Source organism: Thalassophryne amazonica, chromosome 7 (assembly GCF_902500255.1).
Source record: "Thalassophryne amazonica chromosome 7, fThaAma1.1, whole genome shotgun sequence".
Classification (NCBI taxonomy): Eukaryota; Metazoa; Chordata; class Actinopteri; order Batrachoidiformes; family Batrachoididae; genus Thalassophryne; species Thalassophryne amazonica.
This window is the reverse complement of record NC_047109.1, coordinates 85901495-85929089: the sequence shown is the minus strand read 5'-3', so window position 1 is coordinate 85929089 and position 27595 is coordinate 85901495. Positions and strand designations below refer to the sequence as shown.

The window sequence follows — 27595 nt, the reverse complement described above, 5'->3', positions numbered from 1 at the left end:
CGGATATGTAACATGACCCGTTTCATTCTGTTCTGACATTATTTTCCTGTTACCCTAATGGTATCCTCTCATTATCTGAAATTATTCTTCCATTATTTGATGTAATAAACATTTTAAAATCTTGGCACTTTGAAAGCAAATGGTTCCATCTGCAGAAAACACGCCTAAAAGCAGCAAGACGCTCAGCGCTGGAAGTGCTAGCTGGGCTGTATGTTGTCACTTGAATACCAAGACAGTGCGCATATGCATATGCATTATGTGAGTAACAACCCTGTTATTTTACTGTGGGTCCCAAGAACCAGGATTGAGAACCGTTGTAGAGAACCCAGGCTGGTCGCTGTCGACACCTTGATGACTGCTGTGTTCAACCACACACATATTACTGCTTCCTGCACCCTCTGTGCATACTTAATAAACATAACAGACTGTCGAGACTTAAAAACACAGCAATGAGCCAGCAGATCAGTTTATTCTATCACAAGATGACTCCATGAACATTTATTTTCATATTTAAATTTAATTCTTCACAGGGCTCCAGTGTTTCTGTGTCAGTAACGCGTGCAACAACTCAGGTGATCTTTTGTTTTTTCCTACTGTAGGATTAACTGTTTTATTTCTGTTGCCAGCTCCAAAACTCTCGCTCATCATCACCATAGAAACAGGGAAAGCCCTTATGTTGTCATGGGAACTAGAGTGAAAATATGATTTTTTTTTTTTTTGTCTCTCCCTCCCAACAACGTAAGAGCTTTTCTGCAGCACTGACACACAGGAGGTGTTTATGTGAATTTCCTTTGGAACCATTTGGTTGAGAAAGCTCTGATTTAGCTGCGGTGGCATCTTTGTTAAAGAGTGCCCACTTCACTTGGCCATGTCCTCAGCCACAGCCTTCCCCATCTTATCCTTCAGGTATGCCAGCTTCTGCCAGTCTGTATTCAGCTCCTGCCACTCATAATACGGCACCTGGAAGAGGACGAATACACAAGAAAGAACAAAGATGACTACATCAGAAAATATTGACACAAAGAGACAATGCGGATATTCTGTCAAATGCAGACAGATTGGCTCCTGGAACAGTGCAAGCCAAATGAATTCAATGTATTTTATTTGTACAGTGCCAAATCACAAGGAAACTGCTTCAAGGAGCCTCACAAATCTTCACAATGATTTGCTTCACAATGTCTATATGTGTAAAAGTCAGACAGGTAACGAATGCTACTATGAGCAAATGAGATTGGCCTAGATTGGAGGCAGAGATGGAGACGGCTTAGAGCGGCCTACATGCTGTAGGTAGCTCAGATCTCTATTTTTACCACAGACTACAGGGGACCTGGCTAACTCTGCTTGCACACTTTGGCCTGTCACATACAGCAGGACACGTGCTGCGTTAAAATATCACTTAAGCCCCTTTCACACCGGGGCTGCTCCCAGTTGCTCCCTGTGGCGTCATGACGACGCAGGAATTTCTGCGTCAGGTGCGCGCAGCAGGGGGCAGAGAGGAGGTGAGAACGCAGCCTGCAGGTTCTCTGCACAGAGAAGTCAGAGTGCACGTTTGGCTGCAGACAGACTGTGCACTCTGACTTCTCTTCTGCTTGTTGTGCTGAGCTGCAGAGCTGCACTCTGAGTTGTTATAGTTTATCTTTCCACCCTTGACCGCAAGATGCGCGCGCACGGACCGTCCTTGCGCAAATGTGGAGATTGTTGGAGTTCTACTTGATGTTGACATGTCCTGGACTTATGTCCTTTTTTAACTGTGATGAGAGAGTGAGGAGAGAAAGGAACTAACTGCCTGCAGACATTTCTTTTCTTTCCTGCTTTGACCGCGAGGTGCGCGTGCGCGCGAGCGAACCGTTAAGCAATGCGGAGATGTCTGGAGTTCTACTTGATGTTGACATGTCCTGTCTCAGGACTTATGTCCTTTTTTGTCCTTTTTTTAACTGTGATGTGAGAGTTTGAGCAGAGAACAAGGAACTAATGCCTGAAGCCAGACTTTTTTTTCTTTTCACATTTTCACATTCACATTTCACGTTCACATGTGCACACGTGATCAAACGTCCATGAGTGGGCTAGAGATGTCCTGACTTTTTACTGGATATTTCTGGCAATCAGTCTGCATTTTTTTTTTTTTTCTTCAGCGTGTAGTTTTTACTGCATTAAGTACATGGTATAAAAACAATCCTGTGTGATTTATATTGCGGGAACAACGGAACACAGCAGGAATCAGAAACTGGCTCCGAGTCACGCTGGGTAACGCCTCTTTGCCCCGAGTTACGCCTCTTTGCCCCAACTTGCGCTGGAACCACTTCCTTTCTGCGTCGAGCACAGGACGCCAAAAAAATTAAACAGGTTTAATTTTTCGGCGCCCGACTTGCTTCCTCCTTTACGACCTCGCGCTGTTGTGGCGCAGAGCTGCATCGTCTCGGCACTGAGTTGCTTCCACGCGGCGTCGTCATAATGATGCACGGCGCAACTGGGAGCAACCGGGAGCAGCCCCGGTGTGAAAGGGGCTTTACCGCAACTCAAAGACACCAAAAATACCTGTATGACAAAAGTGACTGAGAGAACAAAACACTTTGCTTCAGTACAAGGAAGCTTTTAAATAACTACAACAGATGCAGACACTACTTCGGATGTTCTACAAAGTTTGGATACTATTTTCCAGCCACCTTATTTGTTGTGCGTATCATCTATAAGTATTGCCTATGATAATGGTTCCTAACAGATTTTTTTTCGTTGGAGTGCATCCTTGTGATGGCAAAAGAGACTTCATGAAGAATTTGGGGCCTGATTTACTAAGATCCCTTGTTGTCTTTTGTCTGCCCCCCATTTTTTTTAGGGTTGCCACAGCGGATCCAGTACAGTGCTGCAACAGGATCTGGTAAAGGTTTTACACTGGGGAGACTCAGATGAGGAGTTTCACTTGCATCATAAGGGAAAATCAGCTACGACATTTTCGGCATGTGTCACATTTTTCAGGGCACAATCCAGAATGCAGGTGTCTCAACACTGAGGACCCCAGCGGATGGAGAAGGCCAAGGACACATCCATATTTCACCTTGCAGTGGTGTATAGAAGGTTTATTTTAAGTTTTAAGGATGGCCCTGTTGGCGTTTCCATAGTGTGGCGGATGCAGCAACACCCAGTATGAGCACAGAGTCCCAGATGTGACCTAAAACTGACTACCGTAATTTCCAGACTATAGAACACACCTGAATATTAGCCGCACCCAGCAATTTTAAAAAGAAATTATACATAAATAAGCCGCGGGTCTCCACATTGTAACGCAAGATATTTACACAGAAAGATGTTAGATAGAAAGATTTTTGAACGTTTAATAAAATACAAACCGTAAATGCTTTTTTTTTTCCCCTGAAGTGTTACACGTAAATATTGATGCGCATGCATGGTGTCTCTGCTCCACATGGACAACTGAGTAATTTTAACTTTTTCTTTTTCTAACATTCATAGTGTGCAGTCAGGATGGGATGGAGTCTGTGGTAAATCAGATGTTAATGAGGCGCTGTGACTTTTTCGACTTGTTGCGCCAAGACAGAGAACTGGTGTGGAAGGGTGGTGGGGGAGAAGGATCTGCTCTCCTAACTGATCTGATGGCGCAAAGTGCCAGAGAGGGATTTTTCTTTATGCTGTGTGTGAATTTACACCACATGAGGAGTGCAGCGTTCAGGAAATCAATAGACAGCATCAATTGACATATTTCGACTAACAAAAAAGCTTGTAAAAATCCGGAAATTAGCCGCAGTGTTCAAAGCATGTGAAAAAAGTAGCGGCTTATAGTCTGGAAAATACGGTACTGAGAATTTGACAGAGTGAGATTCAACCCACATAAGCTCAGAAAGGTCATTTTCAAGCAGGTGCATTATTAGCTTGACCCCGTCAATAATCCAACTCAAATTCACTTCGTCCCCTTGTTAACATTTCCTTTACTGTTTGTTTCGTCTGTGACACCAGCAAATTAAGTCTCTCCTTACCTCCACTGTGATGAAGCCTGCCAACTGGAGATGCCGCTTCATCATAACAAACCGTCCCAGAAGATCTTTACTCTTTAAAACATAATTTGGATATTCAAGAGCCAAGAATGCAAGCCTGAAAGAGATCAGAAGTAATGGGTGACCATGGTGAAAAGCATGAACACGAGAAGAGCTCCAAAATTCTAAGCAATAAACAAAAAGTTTATCCTCTGACTCACCGTCGTGCTTCTGCGGGTAAAGCCCGGTTTCCTCCTCCGCCAGGTAGATGAGGGGCGGTCATCATCGTAATGTCAACTGGCTTATTGTCCCTGTCTAAAATCATTTCACCATCTGCAAAGAAAAGGGCAGGAAGTGGTGAAGCGCTGAGTGAATGACCAAATAAAAGCCTCCTACAGCATTTTGTGTAGATGGAGAGAAAAATAAAAACACTTCCAAAGAAAATGTCCTGTAAGCTTCCCGGAATACAAGTAGCTGAATCAGAGCAACTCGCATCAACGGGTGAGCTCATATTTATTGGTTGCTTAGGCAACTTACCAATAGTCCATCCGTACAGGGTGTCAACCCCAGTGCGAAGGGCCTTGCTGTTCTCACCCACAAACTGGTGTAATGATTCCCTTAGACTGCTCTGCAAGGGGGAGAGGGTGGAGCTGCCGCCCGGAGCAGGTAGGGCATCTAAGGACAGTGGAAATGCTGTTGTCCCAGCAGAGCCTGGATGTTCCAAATGAAGAGTAGCGGCGATATGGAGGAGCTTTTGCCGATAGCGCTCCCCTTGAGCTGGACTGCCTTCTGCAGGTGGAAAGGAGGCAAAAACCAGAAGTTACTGTAGACAATCCACAGCGCTGCCGCTCAAAAACACATTCATATTCAATACGGGGCTTTAAATCAGAGAATTAACATCATTGAAGAGCCTGTGCCACCCTGCCCTCTGCTCAGCAACATCATGTTGTCAGTGAGTTCCCACGTCTAACATTATGTCAAACAGACACAATGTTCCTGCGACCGCAATGACAGTAATTTGCTTATTGCCATATCAAATCCTCATAACCACAGCAGATGGTCGCCAAACTGAGTTTGGTCTTCTTGAGGTTTCTTACAATAATCAAAAAAACATAGAGGGAGTTTTTCTTTGTGCCAATATCCTCATACTGTGGGCAAGGTTTAGACTTTCCCATTCAATTGAATGGGAAAGTATGTCCAAAAAGTGTGTGTAGTGTGTATCAGCCATGTCCCGAGGCAAGGAGAGGTGAAGAAAGGCAAGGCATCTTGTTCCCCACCAGTTCCCTGGACAGTGCCTCGATTGTCACCATTCTTTCGATGTGGCAAGTTTCTTCTGCTGAGGAGGTTACTGGGGTACTTTTGTGATTTTGGAGGTATGAGTACACCTGTCGCAATGATCGGTATATCGACTTATTGTTTGATGTATAAAAATGAGCATGATCATTTTGCTGGCAAGGGTTAGGGTTAGGGTTAGGGACGCTTCACACATACGGTGAAGTCTGGTCAACGTCGGGTTGATTACGACAAAACAGCGTGAAACAGTTCGAAATTAGCGCACCGGCGGGCAGGTGTGCACGAACCCAGTGCGAAAGTTCGTGCATGCGCCAGTGTCTTTCAAGCGGAAACGGTATGAGGTGCAGCACATGGCCCAGCTTATGTAGAAGAAATAAAAAATAAAACCAGCCGGTACCTGTGGAACCACACTGCGCGGCTTACTGTGGGGTAAAAAAGTATTTAGTCAGTCCCTGATTGTGCAAGTTCTCCTACTTAGAAAGATGAGAGAGGTCTGTAATTTTCAACATAGGTACACTTCATCTATGAGAGACAAAATGAGAAAACAAAATCCAGGAAATCACATTGTAGGATTTTTAAAGAATTTATTTGTAAATTATGGTGGAAAATAAGTATTTGGTCACCTACAAACAAGCAAGATTTCTGGCTCTCACAGACCTATAACTTCTTTAAGAAGTTCTTCTTTTCTCCACCTGTTACCTGTATTAATGGCATCTGTTGGAACTCGTTATCTGTATAAAAGACAGCTATACACAGCCTCAAACAGTCAGACTCCAAACTCAACCATGGCCAAGACCAAAGAGCTGTAGAAGGACACCAGGAGGAAAAATTGTAGATGTGCACCAGGCTGAGAAGAGTGAATCTACAACAGTCAAGCAGGTTGGTGTGAATAAATCAATTGTAAGAAAATGGAAGCGATACAAGACCATTGATAATCTCCCTCGATCTGGGGCTCCACGAAAGATGTCATCCCGTGGGTCAAAACGATGATGAAAACGGTGAACAAAAATCCCACAACTACACAGAGGGACCTGATGAGTGACCTGCAGAGAGTTGGGACCAAAGTAACAAAGGCTACACACTACGCAGAGAGGGACTCAAATCCTGCAGTGCCAGGCGTGTCCTCCTGCTTAAGCCAGTACGTGTCCAGACCCGTCTGAAGTTTGCCAGAGAGCATATGGATGATCCAGAAGAGGATTTGGAGAATATCATGTGGTCAGATGAAACCAAAATAGAAATTTTTGGTAAAAACTCAATTTGTTGTGTTTGGAGGAAGAAGAATGCTGAGTTGCATTCCAAGAACACCCTATCTACTGTGAAGCATGGGGGTGGAAACATCATGCTTTGGGGCTGTTTTTCTGCAAAGGGGACAGGACGACTGATCCGTGTTAAGGGAAGAATGAACGGGGCTATGTATCATGAGATTTTAAGCCAAAACCTCCTTCCTTCAGTGAGAGCTTTGAAGATGCAACGTGGCTGGGTCTTCTAGCAAGACAATGATCCCAAACACACCGCTCGGGCAACGAAGGAGTGGCTCCATAAAAAGCATTTCAAGGTCCTGGAGTGGCCAAGCCAGTCTCCAGACCTCAACCCCACAGAAAATTTGTTGAGGGAGTTGAAAGTCCATCTTGCCCAGCAAGTGCCCCAAAACATCACTGCTCTAGAGGAGATCTGCATGCAAGAATGGACCAAAATACCAGCTACAGTGTGTGCAAACCTAGTGAAGACTTAGAGGAAACGTTTTACCTCTGTCATTGCCAACAAAGATTATGTTACAAAGTATTGAGTTGAACTTTTGTTATTGACCAAATACTTATTTTCCACCATAATTTACAAATAAATTCTTTAAAAATCCTACACTGTGATTTCCCTGATTTTTTTCTCATTTTGTCTCTCACAGTTGAAGTGTACCTATGATGAAAACAGACCTCGCTCATCTTTTTAAGTAGGAGAACCTGCACAATCAGGGACTAACTAAATACGTTTTTACCCCACTGTATGTGGAAGAAATAAAAAAAAAAAAAAAAAAACAGCCGGTAAAATTTTCAATTTCAATTTATTTTAATTTATATAGCGCCAAATCACAACGGAGTTGCCTCAAGGCACTTCACCCAAGTAAGGTCTAACCTTACTAACCCCAAGAGCAGCAGTGGTAAGGAAAAACTCCCTCTGAGGCAGAAACCTCAAGCAAACCAGACTCAAAGGGGTGACCTTCTGCCTGGGCCATGCTACGGACACAAATTACAGAACAATTCACAAAACGAATATACAGGAAATGCAGTTGATGCACAGGACAGGAGGGTCTTCAACACAAATACCACACCCATCTCTGGATGGAGTTGCACCTTAAACAGAGAGAAAAAACAGAATCAGGCATCAGAAAGACAAGAAATACAGTATAATTTGCCAGTATTAAACAACAAGAAAAACAGAAAAAATACTAAGGTGATCGCCGGCCACTAGCCCTAAGCTTCAAAAAAGACCCAGAATTTAGGTAAAGTTGAGGCCGTGGCATGCTCCGTTTACTAATAAAAGGAATTAAAAGAGTGAAAAGCGAAAACTATACTATGACAGTATGCTCCCCATACGAAAGGAAAAATAAGTGCGTCTTAAGTCTGGACTTGAGAGTCTCCACAGAATCTGACTGTTTTATTGATGCAGGGAGATCATCAGAAAGCTCTGTGACCCGCAGACTTCTTATTCAAGCTATGGACACAAACTAGTCCCTGTACCCTGAGAACGCAAAGCCCGGGCCGATATGTAGGGTTTAATTAGATCAGCTAAGTAGGGAGGTGCCAGTCCGTGAACAATTTTACAGACTAGTAGCAGAACCTTAAAATCTGATCTCAGTGGGACAGGAAGCCAGTGAAGAGATACCAAAATGGGAGTACGCGTAATGTGGTCGAACTTTCTGCTTCCTGTCAAAAGTCTGGCTGCAGCAATTTGAACCAACTGGACATCCCTAATGCTGGGCTGCGGTAAACCAGAAAATAGAACATTGCAGTAGTCCAATCTAGAAGAGATAAAGGCATGGATCAGGGTCTCAGCATCAGCCATAAACAGGATGGGACGAAACTTCACTATATTTCACAGATGGAAGAAAGCAGTCCTTGTAATATTTCTAATGTGAAGGTAAATGGACAATGTAGGATCAAAAATTACCCCAAAGTTCCTGACTTTGTCAATGTGACGTATGACACACGAGCCTAGGCTAAGCGTTAACTGGTCAAATTGATGCCAATGTCTCACTGGACCAAGAACCATCATTTCAGTCTTATCAGAGTTTAAAAGTAGGATGTTTCTAGACATCCAACCTCACTGATGCAAGGCAATCTTCTAAGGATTTTATGTGAATGAGATTACCAGCAGTTACTGGCATGAAAATTCAGTAAGGTATATGTTATATATTATATTCCAATTCTAAGGTGAAACTATGCTAGTATACTAAGGTATATCTAAATATCTAAAAAGGAACAGTAAAATAGAAGAGTAGAAAAGAGTAGGTGCCTGGTCTTGAGAACCAGGGATGTATGAGTATCATCAGCATAGCAGTGAAAGGTAATCACAAAACGCCGCAATATGTGCCCAAGGGGTGCTATATAAAGGGAGAAAAGCAGGGGGCCTAAGACGGACCCCTGTGGAACCCCAATTTTCATGTCACTAAGGTTAGAGGTAGTGTTACTGTACAAAACACAGTGAGAACGACTGGTCAAGTATGACGTCAACCATGCAAGGGCACTCCCAGTAATCCCAAAATGATTTTCCAGCCTATCAAGTATAATATGATGATCCATGGTATCAAATGCAGCACTGAGATCTAACAGCACCAGAACCGTAGTGATGTCCGAATCCATTCCAAGCAGAAGATCATTCACCACTTTAGCAAGAGCCGTCTCTGTGGATTGATATTTTCTAAAAGCAGACTGTAGTGGCTCAAAGAGATTATTCTCAGTAAGATAATCTACGAGCTGCCGTAACACTACTTTTACCAGAATTTTAGAGCAAAATGATAGATTTGATATCAGCCGACAGTTTTGCAATACACTAGGGTCAAGATTAGGTTTCTTAAGTAATGGTTTAATCACTGGAGATTTGAAACATTTAGGAACAGATCCAGAAGTTAAAGAAAGATTAATAATTTCCAGCACAGTCAGCCCAAGAGTGGGCCACAGGTCCTTAAACATTTTTGCTTGTATAGGATCAAATAAAAAGGTTGTACTTTTTGTTGACATTATGCGTTTCATCAGCATGCCTAGAGAGATACTTTCAAATTCTGTAAATCTAGGTAATACCTCAGTAATGGCGCCCACTACAATAGCAGGGTGTAGTGGCTGGGTTAAGGTATGTTGGGATATGTGTAACCTAATGTCTTCTATTTTCTTCTCAAAGTAATCCAGGAAATCTTGTGCTGTAAAAGGAGAGCGAATTACAGATGGTTGTCCATGAATAAGAGTTGCCACCGTGTCGAACAAGAACTTTGAGTTATGCTTGTTTTTGTTGATCAAATTAGAGTAATAGGTCCACTTGTAGCCAGTTATGCATGCTTATAGTCTAAGATAGCATCACGCCACGCAAGGTGGAATACTTCTAATTTTGAACTACGCCATTTCCGTTCTAGCCTTATGCTTGAGGTCATACAGGTAATCATTGAACCAAGGTGGCTGTGTTTTGGGGGAGCACGGTTTTAACACAGGTGGTGCAATCATATCAAGTGTAGTTTTCAGCACTGAGTTTAAACTATCCACAAGAATGTCTACTGACTGGATATTTGCCAAATGTGAAGCTAAGACATCAGGCAGTCTAGCTTCGAGTTCAGTCTTAGTTCAGGAGTTGATGCATCGCCAAAATGATATATAAGGTTGTTGTTCCACTAAACATGGCAGCGAAACTGTAAACTTAATAAGTGAATGATCAGAGAACACTGATGTAAGAGGCAAGATGTAAATATTCGTGACAGCACTACCATGTGCGAGAACCAAATCCAGGGTATTTCCACTAATGTGCGTCGAGTCCCGAACGCATTGCCGAAATCTTAATGCATCCACAATTTCCATAAATGAGTTGCAGAGGGGATCAGAAGGCTTATTTATATGAACCAGGGCTATGAAATGAAAATTGTGAAAACCGAAGAAAATTTGCAGGGGGTCTGGGGGGAGCATAGGCCCCCAGGAAACGGGTCTCGGGCCCTGTGGGATCCCAGAAACCAAATTAATTTTTTATCTAATGATGAATTTTCAGCATGTCCTGGAACTTAAAATCTCAAAATCAGTGAATATTTAAATGACCCTGTATACAACCTTTCATTTGAACCATCAACGATAATGTTGAAATAACAGAATATGACGTAGAAGTAGGACCTGGAATGACTGTCCTTTTTTTCCCCCCCCCGTCTGCATATATAGTAATGGTAAATGCCACACTGGCAGAACCATTTATGAACATTAATACCCATATATGCAATTTATTCTTGCAAGACAGAAGGTATGTAGTGCATGAGTGAATGTGGTGTGTGTGACCCCCATCCGCCCTTCCCGATCAACCTACAACATCCTACTCAAAGCCAACGGACAACTTCTATCAGGAAGGGCAGACGACCAAAACAGCACAAAGACAGCCAAGAACTAGAGACAAGTGGTGAAGACAATAACTGTGACGTGAGACACAGAGGAGACGGGGCCCCAACCATACAACATACCATGACAAACAACCATACATGAACAAACAGTGACAGCAACAGTCTGTTGTCTAATTAGTGAGCATCCATACCCAAATCTAGTACACCATAGTGTTAATCCCCTTAAGAGCACCCAAAAAACCGAATTGTGGTGACGGCCACAAACACGCAACCATCCACACACAGAGACCCAGATCACAGCTAAATATCCGATCACTACTGTGGCTGGTGTGTTGGGCCAAGACAAGAGTACAGAACCTTACCATATGACATGGACCACTCCGGCACGTCAGAAGCCATGTGGCCGGCTGCGAGCACCGACGGACGTGGGTCCAGGACGCAGGGCCCCGGGGGAACCAGGAGAAAAGGGGCAGTGGAAGGGCACAGGGGCCAGGAAAGGCAGCCCCCAGAGACACTGGGCAGCACGGCAAACCAACAGGGGAGCGGCACGACGGCGCCGGAACGCACCCCCGACACCAGCCCTCCCCACGGAGGCACGGGGAGCAGACCCATACCCAAGGGAAGCACACAGGCACCGGCATAGACCCACCAATAGGGAGAGTCCCAGACCCACACCACCAGGGCCACGGCCCCAGAGGGTGGGAGCGAGCGGCAGCAAGGATGGGGGGCAAAGGAGCCACCGCAAATGGATCTAAAGCACAAGGTAGGGACCACCGAGCCATACGAGGGTGGGGCCCGGCCCCCAGACAAGAGGCGAGGCCCAACCCTGGGGCCAGGAAGAGCACAAGGCACCCCAGCGCAGCCAGCAGGTCCCCCCAAAACCATCCCCTAACCCCGTATCCCACCCCAAACACCAAAGCCCATGACCAGGAGACCGCCCGAGCGAGAGCGGGGCCCATCCCGCGGAGGCCATGGCTCCCATCCCCCCAGCAGCCACCAACCCCCCAGTGCCAACACCCGCGCGCCACCGCCACCACCCACCCCCACAACAGGCCGTGGGTCCACGGGCCCCACAGGCCCAGAGCAGGACCACAGGACCACGGCAGAAACGGCGAGGCAGACCCCCCACCCCAGACATCCACAGCCACCCGGGGCCAACCCAACATGCCACAATCATCCTACCTACCAACCCCACCATAGTTGTAACAATTAATCTCCCTTGCTGTGTACAACCCCCTAAGTGTGCAAAGATAAAAGTGTTGCATTAAAAGCAGGGCAAGAGATGGCAGGTGGCAGACTGCCGTGGGTGGCCACGGCACACCGCTGTGCCACAGCCTGCCCTGCAAACCCACCACCGCCTAGTGACCCCGACTCTAAATTGGTGAAGGTGTTTACTAAACATGTAGAAGTAAGGTGTGTGCATTAAAATTGCAAGGCAGGAGTGGCGAATGGAGATTGCAGTGGAAGGCTGCAGCGCACAGCTGCGCCACAGACTGCCCCACAAACCCATCCCCAACACCCTACCGCAAATCTATGTGAACCCTACAATGTGCTACTTACAACCCAATATGGTGTGTGTGCAGGTGCTAACCTGATGAAGTGCATTAAAAGGGTATGACATGTGAGCCCCAACCCCAAGCAGCAGGCGGAAGGAGAGGCGCAGCGAGGGGAAGAGGCCACATACACCGGCCCCACCGGGCCCCCAGCCCAACCCCAGATCCGGCGGAGGCGCCAGGGAAACCACGGGACAGGGGGAGGCGAGCAGCCCCGGAGGAGCACCGGAGGCCGATAGGAGCGAACCAACAGGGAAGACAGACCTGACAGACGGCAGAGCAGACAAATCCAACTGAAAAGGAACGATGGCCGCCAAACTCTGGCCTTTTGAAAGCGTAATTGACGGAACTCCATCGTAGTGACGGAGAAATTTAATCTTTGCTTCTGCTGCTACATTAGCTCTTTACATCAGTTATGCAGTCTCCAGTCTTCTTCCCCGATTTTGTGGAAGTGTTACACCACCACATACAGGCCTGGCATATGTACCACAGCATTTTCAGGCATTTTCAGTGGATTTGTGTGGATGGAGATATTTCTGGAAACAATGTTATATCGCAATATATATCGCCATGGTCCAAAAATGGCAATGTCAATTTTTTACAACATCATGCAGCCCTAGCTAGGATATGCCCATATGGAATTGTGCATGCTGTACAAGTCTGCTGTACAAGTCAGTTTTGTGTCCACAATTAAAATCAGGCCCAAACTGTGTGTCCACATATTAAATTCACCATCCAAAAGGAGGCATTTTGTGTTACCTGACAGTTTGGTAGCATGTTCCTGTTGTACGAGGGGGATAAGGTACTGTGGTTTGGCTTGCTGTAGCACACATAAAGACCACACCGTATCTGTCCGTAGGAAAGGCTCCAGGCTGGAGAGTGCATCCTTCAGCACGAAGTGAACCTACACACAAGAACAGAGCAAAGTCAGTTTAGGCGTCCTTGAAACCATGTGAAGTGAAATACAGCTTTTACTGTCTCACAAACCTTGTTATAAAACTCTTCTCCTGTACTTGGCTGGAAGTTCAGTCTGGCCAAAGTCAACAGTAGATTACAGAGCTGGGAAACAGTGTACGCGTCACTATTTGCAAGGTAGTGCTAATAAAAAAGGCAGTGGGAAACAGGACCAAAAAAATGAATAGGAGAAAAAGACCAAATTATTAAATTCATCTCTGATCATAAAAGGTTGAAATATCTGACAATATCTGGCTAACCTCGATAAACGCTTCAAAAAGTGGAAGGTGAAGCCATTTGAGGAACCCCAAAGACTTAGCACAACGTGTGACATCAGCCGAGTTCAGGTCCTTCACTCTGGGCAACAACTCTGAGGCCAAACGCTGGAAAACCAAAGTCTGGTGAAAACTCAATTTCCCTGGAGAAATGCAAAGACAAATACGTTAAAGGCCATCTCGCATGGTTCTTAACGTCCCAGTTAGCAAGACACCATAAAAGTACTCATGATTGTAAGTCTCGCCGCACACACGTGCTAATAATTAGTGACCGCTGATATATTTTATTCCTCTCACTCTGAGCATTAGCAGGTGCATTTCTGGAAAACATCTCAATTGGCAATTATCAGCATTTTTCAGTGTGTGATGCACATTTTCGAATGAGCAGAAACATCCCGATGACTGACAGAGGGAAACGAACCTGCTCTGTCAGAAAACAAAGCTTCTGAGCTTTCATTCGAAAGTGATGGCTCAGATGTACTGAGGATTTACAGACAGGCGATGACACGCGTCACCCCAAAACTCAACTTTTTCACAGTGTCAGATTTTAGAACCTAAAGTGTGGTGACGTGCTGTTTGTGTGGATGCTGGTTTACTGAAGCTGTGGACATGGACGTGCGGACATCTGCATGACACTGTTTTTTTTTTACCAGACTGTCTGGAAACAGAGATGGATTTGTTACATTCGAAAAATTCAGAATACATTATATCCAAGAATTAATGGACATTATTTTACATGCCACAATCGTGAGAGAACTAAAGGCGAAACTGCAGATGGTGATCTCGCATGCGCATGCTTCTTTGATCCTGTGGAGTTTACATTTGGAATTAAATCTATAACATGGTGAGTCTGGCATGTTCAGGATTTTATACCTTTTGTGTTTTGTGGCAAGTTTTTTTTTTTACTCAGAGTGTGAATTTGAAGCTGGAATGTGTGTATGTGTGCTGTGAAGCTCACTGTGTGTGTGTGTGTGCGCTGTGCAGTTGATGAGACTTTTTTCCCCGGCATCAGATGTATTTTTTTTAGATTTTATTGGTAACAGCACTCAAAATTAATCGTGCACAAAGCTGAACCTGGAGCAGAGATTGTAACTGACAGGCTGCGTTTATGACTTGTGGCTGCAGGTGCATATAAACCTTCTTGGAGCTGCAGCTTTTACCGTGACTGCATAAAAATGAACAGTTTTCATTTAAAAACGAGTCTTCACAACACGACATCACACTTATGTAAACTTTGGAATTAATCTGTGCCTCAGTTCTAATGTTAGCTGTTGTGTGGGCCGCTGAAGAGGAGGTACTGCTGGCCCACCACCACCAGAGGGCACCCTGCCTGGAGTGCGGGCTCCAGGCACCAGAGGGCGCTGCCGCCTCACAGGAGCAGCCGGGGTGACAGCTGACACTCATCACCTGTGACAGCTGTCACCACTCATCTGATCTGCATCGGTATATCAGCAAGACGTCATCTCCACCTCTTTGCCGAGATATCGTTCTACCTGAAAGGTAATATCCTCAGCCTGACTGCTTGATAGAAAGCCCTTTTTGTGATTTTTGTGAGTGATAACAGACTTTTCTCCAACGAGAGGTGGAGGTAGCTTCCCTGCCGTGCAGATTGCTGGGTGCAGACGCACCCACGTTTAATTGTGTTTTTGTTCCTCGTCAGCAGTACCAGGTCCGACACGCGGAGGCAGTGGCCACCTGGGAGTTCGGGACTTGGCGGCTCCAGTATTCCCGGGGTCTGGTGCTGGAGGAAATCGTGTGGTTCCGGTTCTGCTTTGGACAGGCGTCTCCTATCTTCGAGCCTGCCCACACGACACCTTGTAATTTGACCTCTGATCTATTGTGCAATCTGTTGTGTTTGTTGTGCACGTTCGCAACAGTAAAGTGTTATTTGACCTATTCCATTGTCCGTTCATTTGCGCCCCCTGTTGTGGGTCCGTGTACTTACACTTTCCCAACAGTTAGCAGCTGCATTCCATTGAAGCACATGCTGGGACGCTTCTAGTAGCTATGCCACTTGTCGGTAACACCCGAGTACTCACGAATACTTTGTTTTCAGACGTCTCCAGAGCTGTTTGTTGCGAATGCCGTATACTCTGAACCTGGTCATGGAAGTGCACAAAGTAATCCCGGTGGATCATCGGATGGTCACTAACAGCCTAAATCTAAATTTTTATGACTTCAGTGCAACATGTCCTTTAATTTTAGCATTACACAACATGCCTCTGAACACGTAGTGCTTCTGGCCTGCATTTAGCATCAAAATGTTTCCACGCAGATTGCAACATTAGCCTAGCATACTGTATAAAGTTTAAAATTAGTTTTAAAATATTAATGTTTATGATTGGCAAAACTAAGAATGTGTCGGAAATATATAAAGAGATGGGTTTTGCGGTGTCGCAGACCAAATGATCTGCCCTGCTTCCACTTCGCATGGGTCATTTCGGAGCTCAGCAGCGATCAAATGGTTTAATGGGATTATTAATCATTAAATGACAAGCTAAAACCTCTTAAATCATTCTAACGTCAGTTTTAAGCAGAAACGAGGCCGTTTTAAGCAGAAATGAAGTGATACTCCGTGATGCTTTGAAATGACCAACGTGCAGTGACCGCTTCAGCTCATGTAGCCGTGGTGCTCTGATCACTTCCTCCATCTTTAATGATGAAACTAAGAGATTTGTGCAATGACTAACGTCAAAAGATGGGTCGACTAAGTGACTTTATTCGATTAATGTTAGTCCAATAAAGTCATGAAACCGGGCACAGGTGGTGGCCTAGATGCAGGTATTAAACAGACAGTTTGAGACAACCGCGACAAAGATGTAAACTACGCGCGTGCAGTGTGGCTAACTTTTCCATGCGACTTAAGATGATCAAGTCACTAAGTGTTCGCACCGTAGACATAGGCCATGTCAATTATCAGTGGAGCGGTGAACTCTGATGAAGGCTTTTGAAGAAGATGGTAGGAAAATGCTCTGAGAAGAGGAACAGATCTGCGGTTCTGAGTAGCGAAACAAACGCACACACGACGGATCTCCTCTGCTGTAAAGCTCTCTGAAAGCTCCAAAGCCTGCAAGACAAATAGGATGTTTATACTAGTAACAGCACAAATGCACATTCGTATAGTTGAAATGGTACTTTGGATTTAACACTGGGTTGTGTTTAATTCAGATTACCTTGTCTTCTAATCTGTCCATCAGTGCAGCTGACATGGACTGTCCTTTGCACATTAGTAAGGTGACAGATTTAGCATTAGAGATTTCAGTCCATCGTAATTCCAGTTGTTTTAATGCCGCATTCACTAATTTCAGATCCTGCTGGTGTGGCCGACCTGCCCCCCAGGACACCACGGAGACCAACTGATTGAAGCTTAGTCTTCTGATTCGCCACAAGACTTCTGTCTCGACAGAATTAAGAAGTGAAGCACACATGGGGACATTAATCGTCCACAGAGCTAGCAACAGAGACACGAGACTTCCATTCCATACTGAAAACACCTGGAATTAAACACATAATTAAAACACTTGCTTGCAGAACAGCCAAAAAAAAAAAAAAAAATTATTGCCAAGCTAATCAGTCAATCAGGATCTGGTTTCTTTACCTGCTGAGACACGGTGTCCATCATGTCCTGCAGCCTTGCATCCGTCCTCAGAGCTAGCCTTTTTTCAGTTTCGCCCTTTGTCTTCTGCACCAACTGTGCCCACTTCTTTAAGGCACAAGCAGCCGTGTTGCCATTTCCTCCATGCTGTGCCCATGCGAGAAGAACGTCCTCCGGTGATGTTGACTTTTGCACTAGTTCATCCAGCTTGGTGCGTAAGGGCAATTCTGGAATGTTGTGCTTCCTGGAAGCCATCCTCTCACACATCCGTCTCACCGTGGCCCCTTGCGAGATCTGAGCCCTCTGCAACTTGGCAGGCCCAGACAGAGAGGACACAGGTGGAAGAAAGGCAGCAGCCGGAGCCTGGGAGGACATCCTACAGACAAGGCGGACATACCTGCTCAGCAGGCGGCTCATCATTGGTTTTGACAGATTTGGTGGCAGGAGCCACAAGTAGATGAGGACTGAGATGAGCGTTGTCAAACTCCAGCAGCCTGCGTCAACATCTCACCACTTACCTATGAGGCAGAGGAGGACTCACAAACTCAATTTACACATTCAACAAATTGATATTGTGAAAAAAAATACTCTGGATTGCCTTAAGTTGGCTGAACTTAAAGAGAAAATTCATCATTTTCCAACATGGGCTCAATTTTTTGAGTTCTTTTTTTTGGAGGCAGGGGACCTCTTGTCATTGGAGATACACACACACACACACACACATCTTCAATCGCTAAGTCCAATTAAGGGTCACGGAGGGCTGGAGCCTATCCCAGCAGTCTAGGGCTGCAGCTATTGATTATTTTAGTAATCGAGTATTCTATTGATTATTCTGGTGATTAATCGCGCAATCAGATAAAAAGTACTTTTGCGTTTTAAAACATTAACAGCCCAGGGCTTTCCCTAAGTAATGGCACAATGTCACTGCGTAATCACGGAGATTGTCAAATTTAGTGTATCCCTTTCTGTTTTCCTGGGTAATTATTTAGTTTTTCACATCTTGACAAGTTTTGGATCTTTCCTGGTGTCAGGAGCTCAGCCAAAGTCAGGCTAAAGTCTTGACATTTTGCTGAAATGGTGATGGGTTGTGGCTTTCTGTTTTTTGTTTTCCTCATCTTGTAAAATTTAACCATTTTTATTTATTAAGGTGGTGGACTGGGTCCCTGCATGAATTTCTTTCTAACATTCTCTGCAATTCAGCTAGTGCATTTCATTTTCAGCTGAAGGTTGAACATGCAGCCTCGCAGTCACTGGTTTTTTATTATTATTATTTTATTTGAGTTCCCGTGTTTGCGAAGCGTTGTGTGTTGCCCAAAAAAGCAAAAATTAAAAAGCGAAACACTCATTGCGAGTCTAAGCAAAACACAGAAGAAAGAGTGGACTTCTTCCAGAGACTGTCTGTGGCCAGGACGGAGCTGTGTGAGGGCAGTGCTGAGCCGCTCACACCGGGCATAGAGAGGCAGCAGCCGGCCACCATGCGTAGAGCGGCTAGCGGATAAAACTGTTTTTTTTTTTTTGTTTTTTTTTAAATAAACACACTGATTTGCTTTAAATGCACAGTAAGCTATTTCAGATGATCAGTGTGGACCATCTTTTTCCTAAAAGGTTTTATTTCACTCTGTTTGTCGCATGGAAAGCTGTAGCTTTTGTACTAATTTGATTAGCGCTTGCTCTAGTCTTCTTCTGTTTGTTTTTCCGGGGACATTACAGCACCACACACAGGCCTGGCATATGTACTACAACGTTAAACGAAGCTTTGAGGCACAGAATTTGCCTTGAACATTTTTTGTAATCGAATTATTCGAATTACTCGACTAATCATTTCAGCCCTACAGCAGTCATAGAGCGCAATGCAAGGTACACCCAGGACAGGACGCTAGTCTGTCACAGAGCCACAAACAGACAAACAAACACATTCACACCCACTCGCACATCTATGGACAATTTAAAGATTCCAGTCCACCTAACCTACATGTCTTTGGATGTGGGAGGAAACCGGAGCACCCGGAGGAAACCCATGCAAAACAGGGAGAACATGCAAACTCCACACAGAAAGGCCACAGGAGGGAATTGAACCCATGACCTTCTCGCTGTGAGGCAACAGTGCTAACCACTAAGCCATCATGCTGCCTCATTGAAGATTAAAAAAAAAAAAAAAAACAACAACAAAAAAAAAAATTAACCATCACGGGCTAACCGGCCAATTATTGTAGTGACAGGCTATAAACATTCTCAGTAAATTGCTTCTGGTCAGATCCATGGTCACTCGTGAATGACAGATGTCAATATACCGAACAAAACAAATAACAGCTTGTGAGAAACTGAAATGTGTATTTATTTTAATTACATTGCAGTCCAGTTAAGGTTTTATGACTCTGATCTGAGTCCTTTAATATTACATATATGCCAATACGGAGTCCAATTTGCCAATACAGTGAATAAAATATTAACACCATGGTGAAATGCACACTTCATGAAAATGTGCATTTGAAGATGGTCACCTTAAAACAACAGTTTTAAGGTATATTCATTTACAATTTGGTAAAAGTAAAATAAATGACATTTATAGTTAAAAGATGTGTGTTAGTGTTAAGTTGCACGTAATGTTCATTTTATGGTCATCAACACACACACACAAAAAAAGTCACATTACCACTCGCCGTCAAGTGCACACTTATGCTTCATAAATCATGTACAAAACATTCACCATATAAATCCATATAAACTATTTTAGAAATAGATTTTGCTTGTTTTTTAGTAGATAGATAGATAGATAGATAGATAGATAGATAGATAGATAGATAGATAGATAGATAGATAGATAGATAGATAGATAGATAGATAGATAGATAGATAGATAGATAGATAGATAGATAGATAGATAGATAGATAGATAGATAGATAGATAGATAGATAGATAGATAGATAGATAGATAGATAGATAGATAGATAGATAGATAGATAGATAGATAGATAGATAGATAGATAGATAGATAGATAGATAGATAGATAGATAGATAGATAGATAGATAGATAGATAGATAGATAGATAGATAGATAGATAGATAGATAGATAGATAGATAGATAGATAGATAGATAGATAGATAGATAGATAGATAGATAGATAGATAGATAGATAGATAGATAGATAGATAGATAGATAGATAGATAGATAGATAGATAGATAGATAGATAGATAGATAGATAGATAGAGATATACAGTAGTGTTCAGAATAATAGTAGTGCTATGTGACTAAAAAGATTAATCCAGGTTTTGAGTATATTTCTTATTGTTACATGGGAAACAAGGTACCAGTAGATTCAGTAGATTCTCACAAATCCAACAAGACCAAGCATTCATGATATGCACACTCTTAAGGCTATGAAATTGGGCTATTAGTAAAAAAAAGTAGAAAAGGGGGTATTCACAAGAATAGTAGTGTGGCATTCAGTCAGTGAGTTCGTCAATTTTGTGGAACAAACAGGTGTGAATCAGGTGTCCCCTATTTAAGGATGAAGCCAGCACCTGTTGAACATGCTTTTCTCTTTGAAAGCCTGAGGAAAATGGGATGTTCAAGACATTGTTCAGAAGAACAGCGTAGCTTGATTAAAAAGTTGATTGGAGAGGGGAAAACGTACACGCAGGTGCAAAAAATTATAGGCTGTTCATCTACAATGATCTCCAATGCTTTAAAATGAACAAAAAAAAAAAAAAAAAACCAGAGATGCAAGAAAGAAAACGGAAAACAACCATCAAAATGGATAGAAGAATAACCAGAATGGCAAAGGCTCACCCATTGATCAGCTCCAGGATGATCAAAGACAGTCTGGAGTTACCTGTAAGTGCTGTGACAGTTAGAAGACGTCTGTGTGAAGCGAATTTATTTGCAAGAATCCCCCACAAAGTCCCTCTGTTAAATAAAGGACATGTACAGAAGAGGTTACAATTTGCCAAAGAACACATCAACTGGCCTAAAGAGAAATGGAGGAATATTTTGCAGTTTGTGAGACGACCCCCAAACTCTGAATTCAAGCCACAGTTCACAGTAAAGACAGTGAAGCATGGTGGTGCAAGCATCATGATATGGGCATGTTTCTCCTACTATGGTGTTGGGCCTATAGATCGCATACCAGGTATATGTAAATACACTCAACAAAAATATAAACGCAACACTTTTGGTTTTGCTCCCATTTTGTATGAGATGAACTCAAAGATCTAAAACTTTTTCCACATACACAATATCACCATTTCCCTCTAATATTGTTCACAAACCAGTCTAAATCTGTGATAGTGAGCACTTCTCCTTTGCTGAGATAATCCATCCCACCTCACAGGTGTGCCATATCAAGATGCTGATTAGACACCATGATTAGTGCACAGGTGTGCCTTAGACTGCCCACAATAAAAGGCCACTCTGAAAGGTGCAGTTTTGTTTTATTGGGGGGGGGATACCAGTCAGTATCTGGTGTGACCACCATTTGCCTCATGCAGTGCAACACATCTCCTTCGCATAAAGTTGAAGAGAACACCTCTCCAATGTGCCAAATGCCAGCGAATGTGACCATTTGCCCACTCAAGTCGGTTACGACGACGAACTGGAGTCAGGTCGAGACCCCGATGAGGACGACGAGCATGCAGATGAGCTTCCCTGAGACGGTTTCTGACAGTTTGTGCAGAAATTCTTTGGTTATGCAAACCGATTGTTTCAGCAGCTGTCCGAGTGGCTGGTCTCAGACGATCTTGGAGGTGAACATGCTGGATGTGGAGGTCCTGGGCTGGTGTGGTTACACGTGGTCTGCGGTTGTGAGGCTGGTTGGATGTACTGCCAAATTCTCTGAAACGCCTTTGGAGACGGCTTATGGTAGAGACATGAACATTCAATACACGAGCAACAGCTCTGGTTGACATTCCTGCTGTCAGCATGCCAATTGCACGCATCCTCAAATCTTGTGGCATTGTGCTGTGTGATAAAACTGTACCTTTCAGAGTGGCCTTTTATTGTGGGCAGTCTAAGGCACACCTGTGCACTAATCATGGTGTCTAATCAGCATCTTGATATGGCACACCTGTGAGGTGGGATGGATTATCTCAGCAAAGGAGAAGTGCTCACTATCACAGATTTAGACTGGTTTGTGAACAATATTTGAGGGAAATGGTGATATTGTGTATGTGGAAAAAGGTTTAGATCTTTGAGTTCATCTTATACAAAATGGGAGCAAAAAGTGTTGCGTTTATATTTTTGTTGAGTATGTGTATATATATATATATATATATATATATATATATATATATATATATATATATATATATATATATACACAACCCCTGGCAATAATTATGGAATCACCGGCCTTGGAGGATGTTCATTCAGTTGTTTAATTTTGTAGAAAAAAAGCAGATCACAGACATGACACAAAACTAAAGTCATTTAAAATGGCAACTTTCTGGCTTTAAGAAACACTATAAGAAATCAGGAAAAATAATTGTGGCAGTCAGTAACGGTTACTTTTTTAGACCAAGCAGAGGGAAAAAAATATGGACTCACTCAATTCTGAGGAATCACCCTGTAAATTTTCATCCCAAAACTAACACCTACATCAAATCAGATCTGCTCGTTAGCCTGCATAGTAGAGAAGCTTGAATCTTCCACTGGACTGGGTTGCTTGACGTGAGGACGTTTCGCTTCAAATCACAGAAGCTTGTAGAGAGTTGGAGAGAGTTCTCTCCAAGAGTCAAGACAGAAGTCAGACTACCAGGGCAAGAATTTTAGCTGAGGAAGCTTCTGTGATTTGAAGCGAAACGTCCTCACGTCAAGCAACCCAGTCCAGTCGAAGAGTCAAGCTTCTCTACTATGGAAACCACCTGGACAACTGAGAGTCTACACAGAAATGTTAGTCTGCATCTAAAAAGGAGTGATCACACCTTGGAGAGCTGTTGCACCAAGTGGATTGACATGAATCATGGCTCCAACAAGAGAGATCTCAATTGAAACAAAGGAGAGGATTATCAAACTCTTAAAAGAGGGTAAATCATCACGCAATGTTGCAAAAGATGTTGGTTGCTCACAGTCAGCTGTGTCTAAACTCTGGACCAAATACAAACAACATGGGAAGGTTGTTAAAGGCAAACATACTGGTAGACCAAGGAAGACATCAAAGCATCAAGACAGAAAACTTAAAGCAATATGTCCCAAAAAAATCGACAATGCAAAACAAAACAAATGAGGAACAAATGGGAGGAAACTGGAGTCAACGTCTGTGACCGAACTGTAAGAAACCGCCTAAAGGAAATGGGATTTACATACAGAAAAGCTAAACGAAAGCCATCATTAACACCTAAACAGAAAAAAACAAGGTTACAATGGGCTAAGGAAAAGCAATCGTGGACTGTGGATGATTGGATGAAAGTCCATGAAATGGTTCATGACAAGGCTCCAACCTGCAAAGCTGATCTGGCAACAGCAATCAGAGAAAGTTGGAGCCAGATTGATGAAGAGTACTGTAGTCACTCATTAAGTCCATGCCTCAGAGACTGCAAGCTGTTATAAAAGCCAGAGGTGGTGCAACAAAATACTAGTGATGTGTTGGAGCATTCTTTTGTTTTTCATGATTCCATAATTTTTTTCCACAGAATTGAGTGATTCCATATTTTTTTCCCTCTGCTTGGTCTAAAAAAGTAACCGTTACTGACTGCCACAATTTTTTTTAATCTGATTTCTTACAGTGTTTCTTAAAGCCAGAAAGTTGCCATATGAAATGACTTTAGTTTTGTGGCATGTCTGTGATCTGCTTTTTTTCTACAAAGTTAAACAATTGAATGAACATCCTCCGAGGCCGGTGATTCCATAATTTTTGCCAGGGGTTGTGTATATATATATATATGTGTGTATGTGTGTGTATGTATGCATGCATACACGTGTTATTTTTTTAATAAGTGATTGTTTGTACTTATCCTTACATAGAAGTAATCGTGATGACTTCACACGCCAGGTGGGGCCACACCGGTAGGCTGAAAGCTCTTAACCGTCTGGGGCCGATGCAGTCGTATACGACGGCTGAGTTCAAGTTTTACTAAATTATAAATAACTTTTTAATGATATGAGATAGAAACTTACTTTTTTTTTTTGCTGAAAAGTTAACTCCGCTGACTTTTGCACCAGCCATCTACCATGTTTGTACCCATTATAGAAGCTGTGTGATGACGTGCGCAATGTGAGTGTCCAATCGAAACTGGTTCACCGTCACATGGTTTTCCAATATCCAATTGTAGGGCAGAGCAGTCTCACATGGTCAACCAAAGATCGTTTGTAGAAGCAATGTGTTACTCTTTGGCATGTGAATGCTGTCTGAATAGCCCTCTGGCTGCTGGCTCCATGCGTAAAAGCACAGCGTTGCGCATCTGAATGAAGGAGTTCAGTGTAAGAAGGTCTCATACAACCTCGCGTGGTCGACCAAAGAGTGTCACTGAGAGAAATAATTCACTACTTGGCCAGGGAATATTGTTGAATAAGCCTCTCTTGCTCTCACTCGTAAACTGCCATTTACACATTTGACTGAAGGGGGGGGTGTAAACAGGGCCTCAAACTGTGAAGAAAGGTTGTTTACAGTGCAGGAAAATATTCCAAGAGGGAGTCAAACTCCATGGAAATATTGTAAGCCTTTGTGTAATAGCAGACAGAAATTTCTTTGAGATGTGGCATAAAGACAAACAAAACGCATAGACCATTTTGTATATATTGTTCAAAATGTGCATTTGTGTTTATTGTTAGAACCTTAATTTTGTAAATTCTTTTGTACAGACCCCAAACTAACTTTATAAAGTGTCAAAATAGTTGTTTATTATAGATTGCTGTGTGTTTTGAATAAATGTTTGTGAAAATTATTTTCAGCGTTATTTTTTTCTTTTCTTATTTCTGATTGTAAACCTTTATTACACTTATACACCACTATAGCATATATAATCTGAAAGTAGAGGTTGTCCTGAAAAAAAAGAGACATACCACTTGATTGTGGAATGCAGGGTGAGCTTTTAATAGCAATAATAAAACATTTATGCCAGGCGAGTGAACTGTCCAAAAAATGCCCTCAGACCCCAGAGGGTTAATGCAGCCACTGACTGTGTGCACTCGGTGATCCATCACACGCTGACAGATCAGCGCTGTGCATAAAAACACATCATGTCCAGAAGGATGATAATCCGTTTGAAAAATTTTCACTATGCAAGCATTTAGTCTCAAGGATCAGATGTGGTTTGGCTCAGAATTGCGTCCAGTACAGGTGGAAGATGTGATCACATGAGCTCCACCCGTGTTCCAATGGACATCAATGGTTCCAACACATTACATTAAAAACAGACCTCCCCTTCTGTATTTTTTTCTTCTTTTAGTTTTCTCTGTGCAGCTCCACATTTAGGTGATAAACTGTGACTGAAGTTATTATGAGGGCTGCAAACTAACAACGATCTGCTTTTCTGTTCATTTTGAAATCAAAAAAAGTTTAACACGTGCAAAAGAGCAATTCTGCAGACAAACGGACGAACACAAAATGTAAAGTTGGGCTCACCGGCATCAAAATGACTATAAGCTGCGGAAGAAATAAAACCAGCGAGAAGAAACACAGAGGTGACTGTCCAGGAACCACTGGCTTGGTTCTAGCTGGTCTGGTGGCTTTCAGGTTGTTAAAATGTATAAATGTATGAATACACACACAGACACACATGGGCTGATTTTGTGTTTGTGGATCTTTTTGTTTTTTTATTTTTATTTTTGGAAGTCATGTGATCCACAATCAATCTGCGTTTGTATATAATTAAAGCGGCCGCCTCATTGTGGTGGCTTTTTTTTTTTGCGGGGGGGTCACAGAGAAACCTTTGGCTTGTTGTTTTTTTTCACCATCATTTTTTTAACCTTGCACACATGCAGAACTGCATTTAATGACTGTAACACAGGTGAACTGCAGCCTGACGCATGATGCGCACACCAGCAGGAGTGTGTTTTTTGGACCGTGTTTAAACAGTTCCTCAACTTCAAAGCATGTCCTGTTGCTGCATTCAGCCCACAGAGATGGGACCAGACAGCAGAAAGAGCTAAGACAGACATCAACGTCTGCAGCAGCAGGCTGATAACAGCGATCCCTCACGTGACCACTGATAAAATAATTGTATGCCTCCAAAAACTTGAAATCCTTCATGGTTGTTGTTGCCAAGATTTAATTCCTCACAATACTGCTTTCGATCTTCAGGATCAAGACTTGACACGTAATCCAAAGTCATCTTCTCGTGCATTTTCTCAGTGCATTTGCTTGGAGTCTAGAGTTTTCTGCCTACCATCTGTGTGCGCATGTGCGGGAAAGGCGGAAGTAAATAAGCACCCTGCTCAGCATGCCGCTCTCATTGGACCGACATCTCTGCTATTATGGAATTGTGGGATAGCTCGCCGGACTACTTTCGCCACCCTGCTCGTCGGAGCAACAACACACAGAATGTGTCTCTTCCCAGATATAGACCTCCTTCAGTGCAGCTTCTTGTTCTGATTTTAACACGAAGTTAAGACCCAAGCCTTTCATCACCAACTGTAAATGGTAATCAAAGCATTCCAATCATATCATTCTGAACTCTTCCGCATCAGACTCCATTGTGTCAATGCTTACAATGTGCTTGAGCAATAACAGGTGAAGATGCACATAAACTTTATGTTTCTTAAATATTTATTAAAGCCAGTCTTAAAACTTCAGCTATCTTTATAATTTTATTACTAGTAAGTTTTAGAATTGATTTAGATGAGATATACTCATTATTTCACAGGAATATACCACAATTATCTGGAATATGCGCAGGAATTCATCAAGCACATCGGCCGTAGGCGCGTACTGACACAGAATCCCCAGAAACTGTGGAAAGTTGTTCCGCCAAAACGAGAATGTCGACTTTTAGCTTGTCATAAGCTAAGCTAGTGGCGCTCGTGAGAGTGTGGTAAATAACAAAAAGACGAACCAAATTTTTATGGAATTTTTACACTCAACGGACTAAATGAGGGATCCTAACAATAACACCCAGAGTAACTGAGAACGAAAATAATAGCGGAGGAGGAAAAATAACGATTCTGAACATGTACAAAATGTGACCTTGTGGTAGAGAAGCGGAGCTGCTGAAAACGGCTGCTAATTTCGCTCCTTTAACATGAGTGGGTTTATTTCCAAAATCAGTATGTGTCTGTATATGTCAAGCAAATCCATCGGCTGTTCTAGCAATGAACCAAATAAAACTCACCGAATGATCACGTAAAAGACCTTCCTCATTCTTCACATGTAGGTACACCGGCGACGACAGTCGCGTAAAAATGACGTCACGTTACATCACAGATTAAAA

The 27595-nt window shown here is 43.1% G+C and overlaps 1 protein-coding gene across 2 annotated transcripts; it reads right to left on the bottom strand.

The window, feature by feature from the left end:
• Nucleotides 1-450: 450 nt before the first annotated feature.
• Nucleotides 451-27575, bottom strand: tbrg4 (transforming growth factor beta regulator 4). Of its 2 annotated transcripts, none has more exons than XM_034174919.1 (12): nt 27497-27575; nt 17232-17746; nt 16807-17127; nt 16526-16700; nt 13619-13776; nt 13392-13502; nt 13164-13308; nt 4521-4772; nt 4205-4316; nt 3987-4101; nt 849-960; nt 451-818 (listed from the first exon to the last, which is right to left on the bottom strand). In XM_034174919.1, exons 2-11 carry the CDS (start codon nt 17646-17648, stop codon nt 859-861), a joined length of 1908 nt encoding a protein of 635 aa, XP_034030810.1. In that variant the 5' UTR covers nt 17649-17746; nt 27497-27575; the 3' UTR covers nt 451-818; nt 849-858. The 2 variants fall into 2 exon arrangements, with proteins under 2 accessions (XP_034030810.1, XP_034030811.1); XM_034174920.1 differs by lacking the exon at nt 27497-27575 and having other exon boundaries at nt 17232-17531; nt 17626-17746.
• Nucleotides 27576-27595: the final 20 nt, after the last annotated feature.

What these genes read in the sequence shown, in the direction of transcription:
- tbrg4 (XM_034174919.1), bottom strand. Translation starts at nt 17,648, where the DNA reads ATGATGAGCCGCCTGCTGAGCAGGTATGTCCGCCTTGTCTGTAGGATG. An exon ending in TGGACAGATTAGAAGACAAG is followed by an intron (nt 16,701 to 16,806) that starts GTAATCTGAATT and finishes TTTGTCTTGCAG; the next exon opens with GCTTTGGAGCTTTCAGAGAG. An exon ending in CAGGCTTCATCACAGTGGAG is followed by an intron (nt 961 to 3,986) that starts GTAAGGAGAGAC and finishes GTCCTCTTCCAG; the next exon opens with GTGCCGTATTATGAGTGGCA.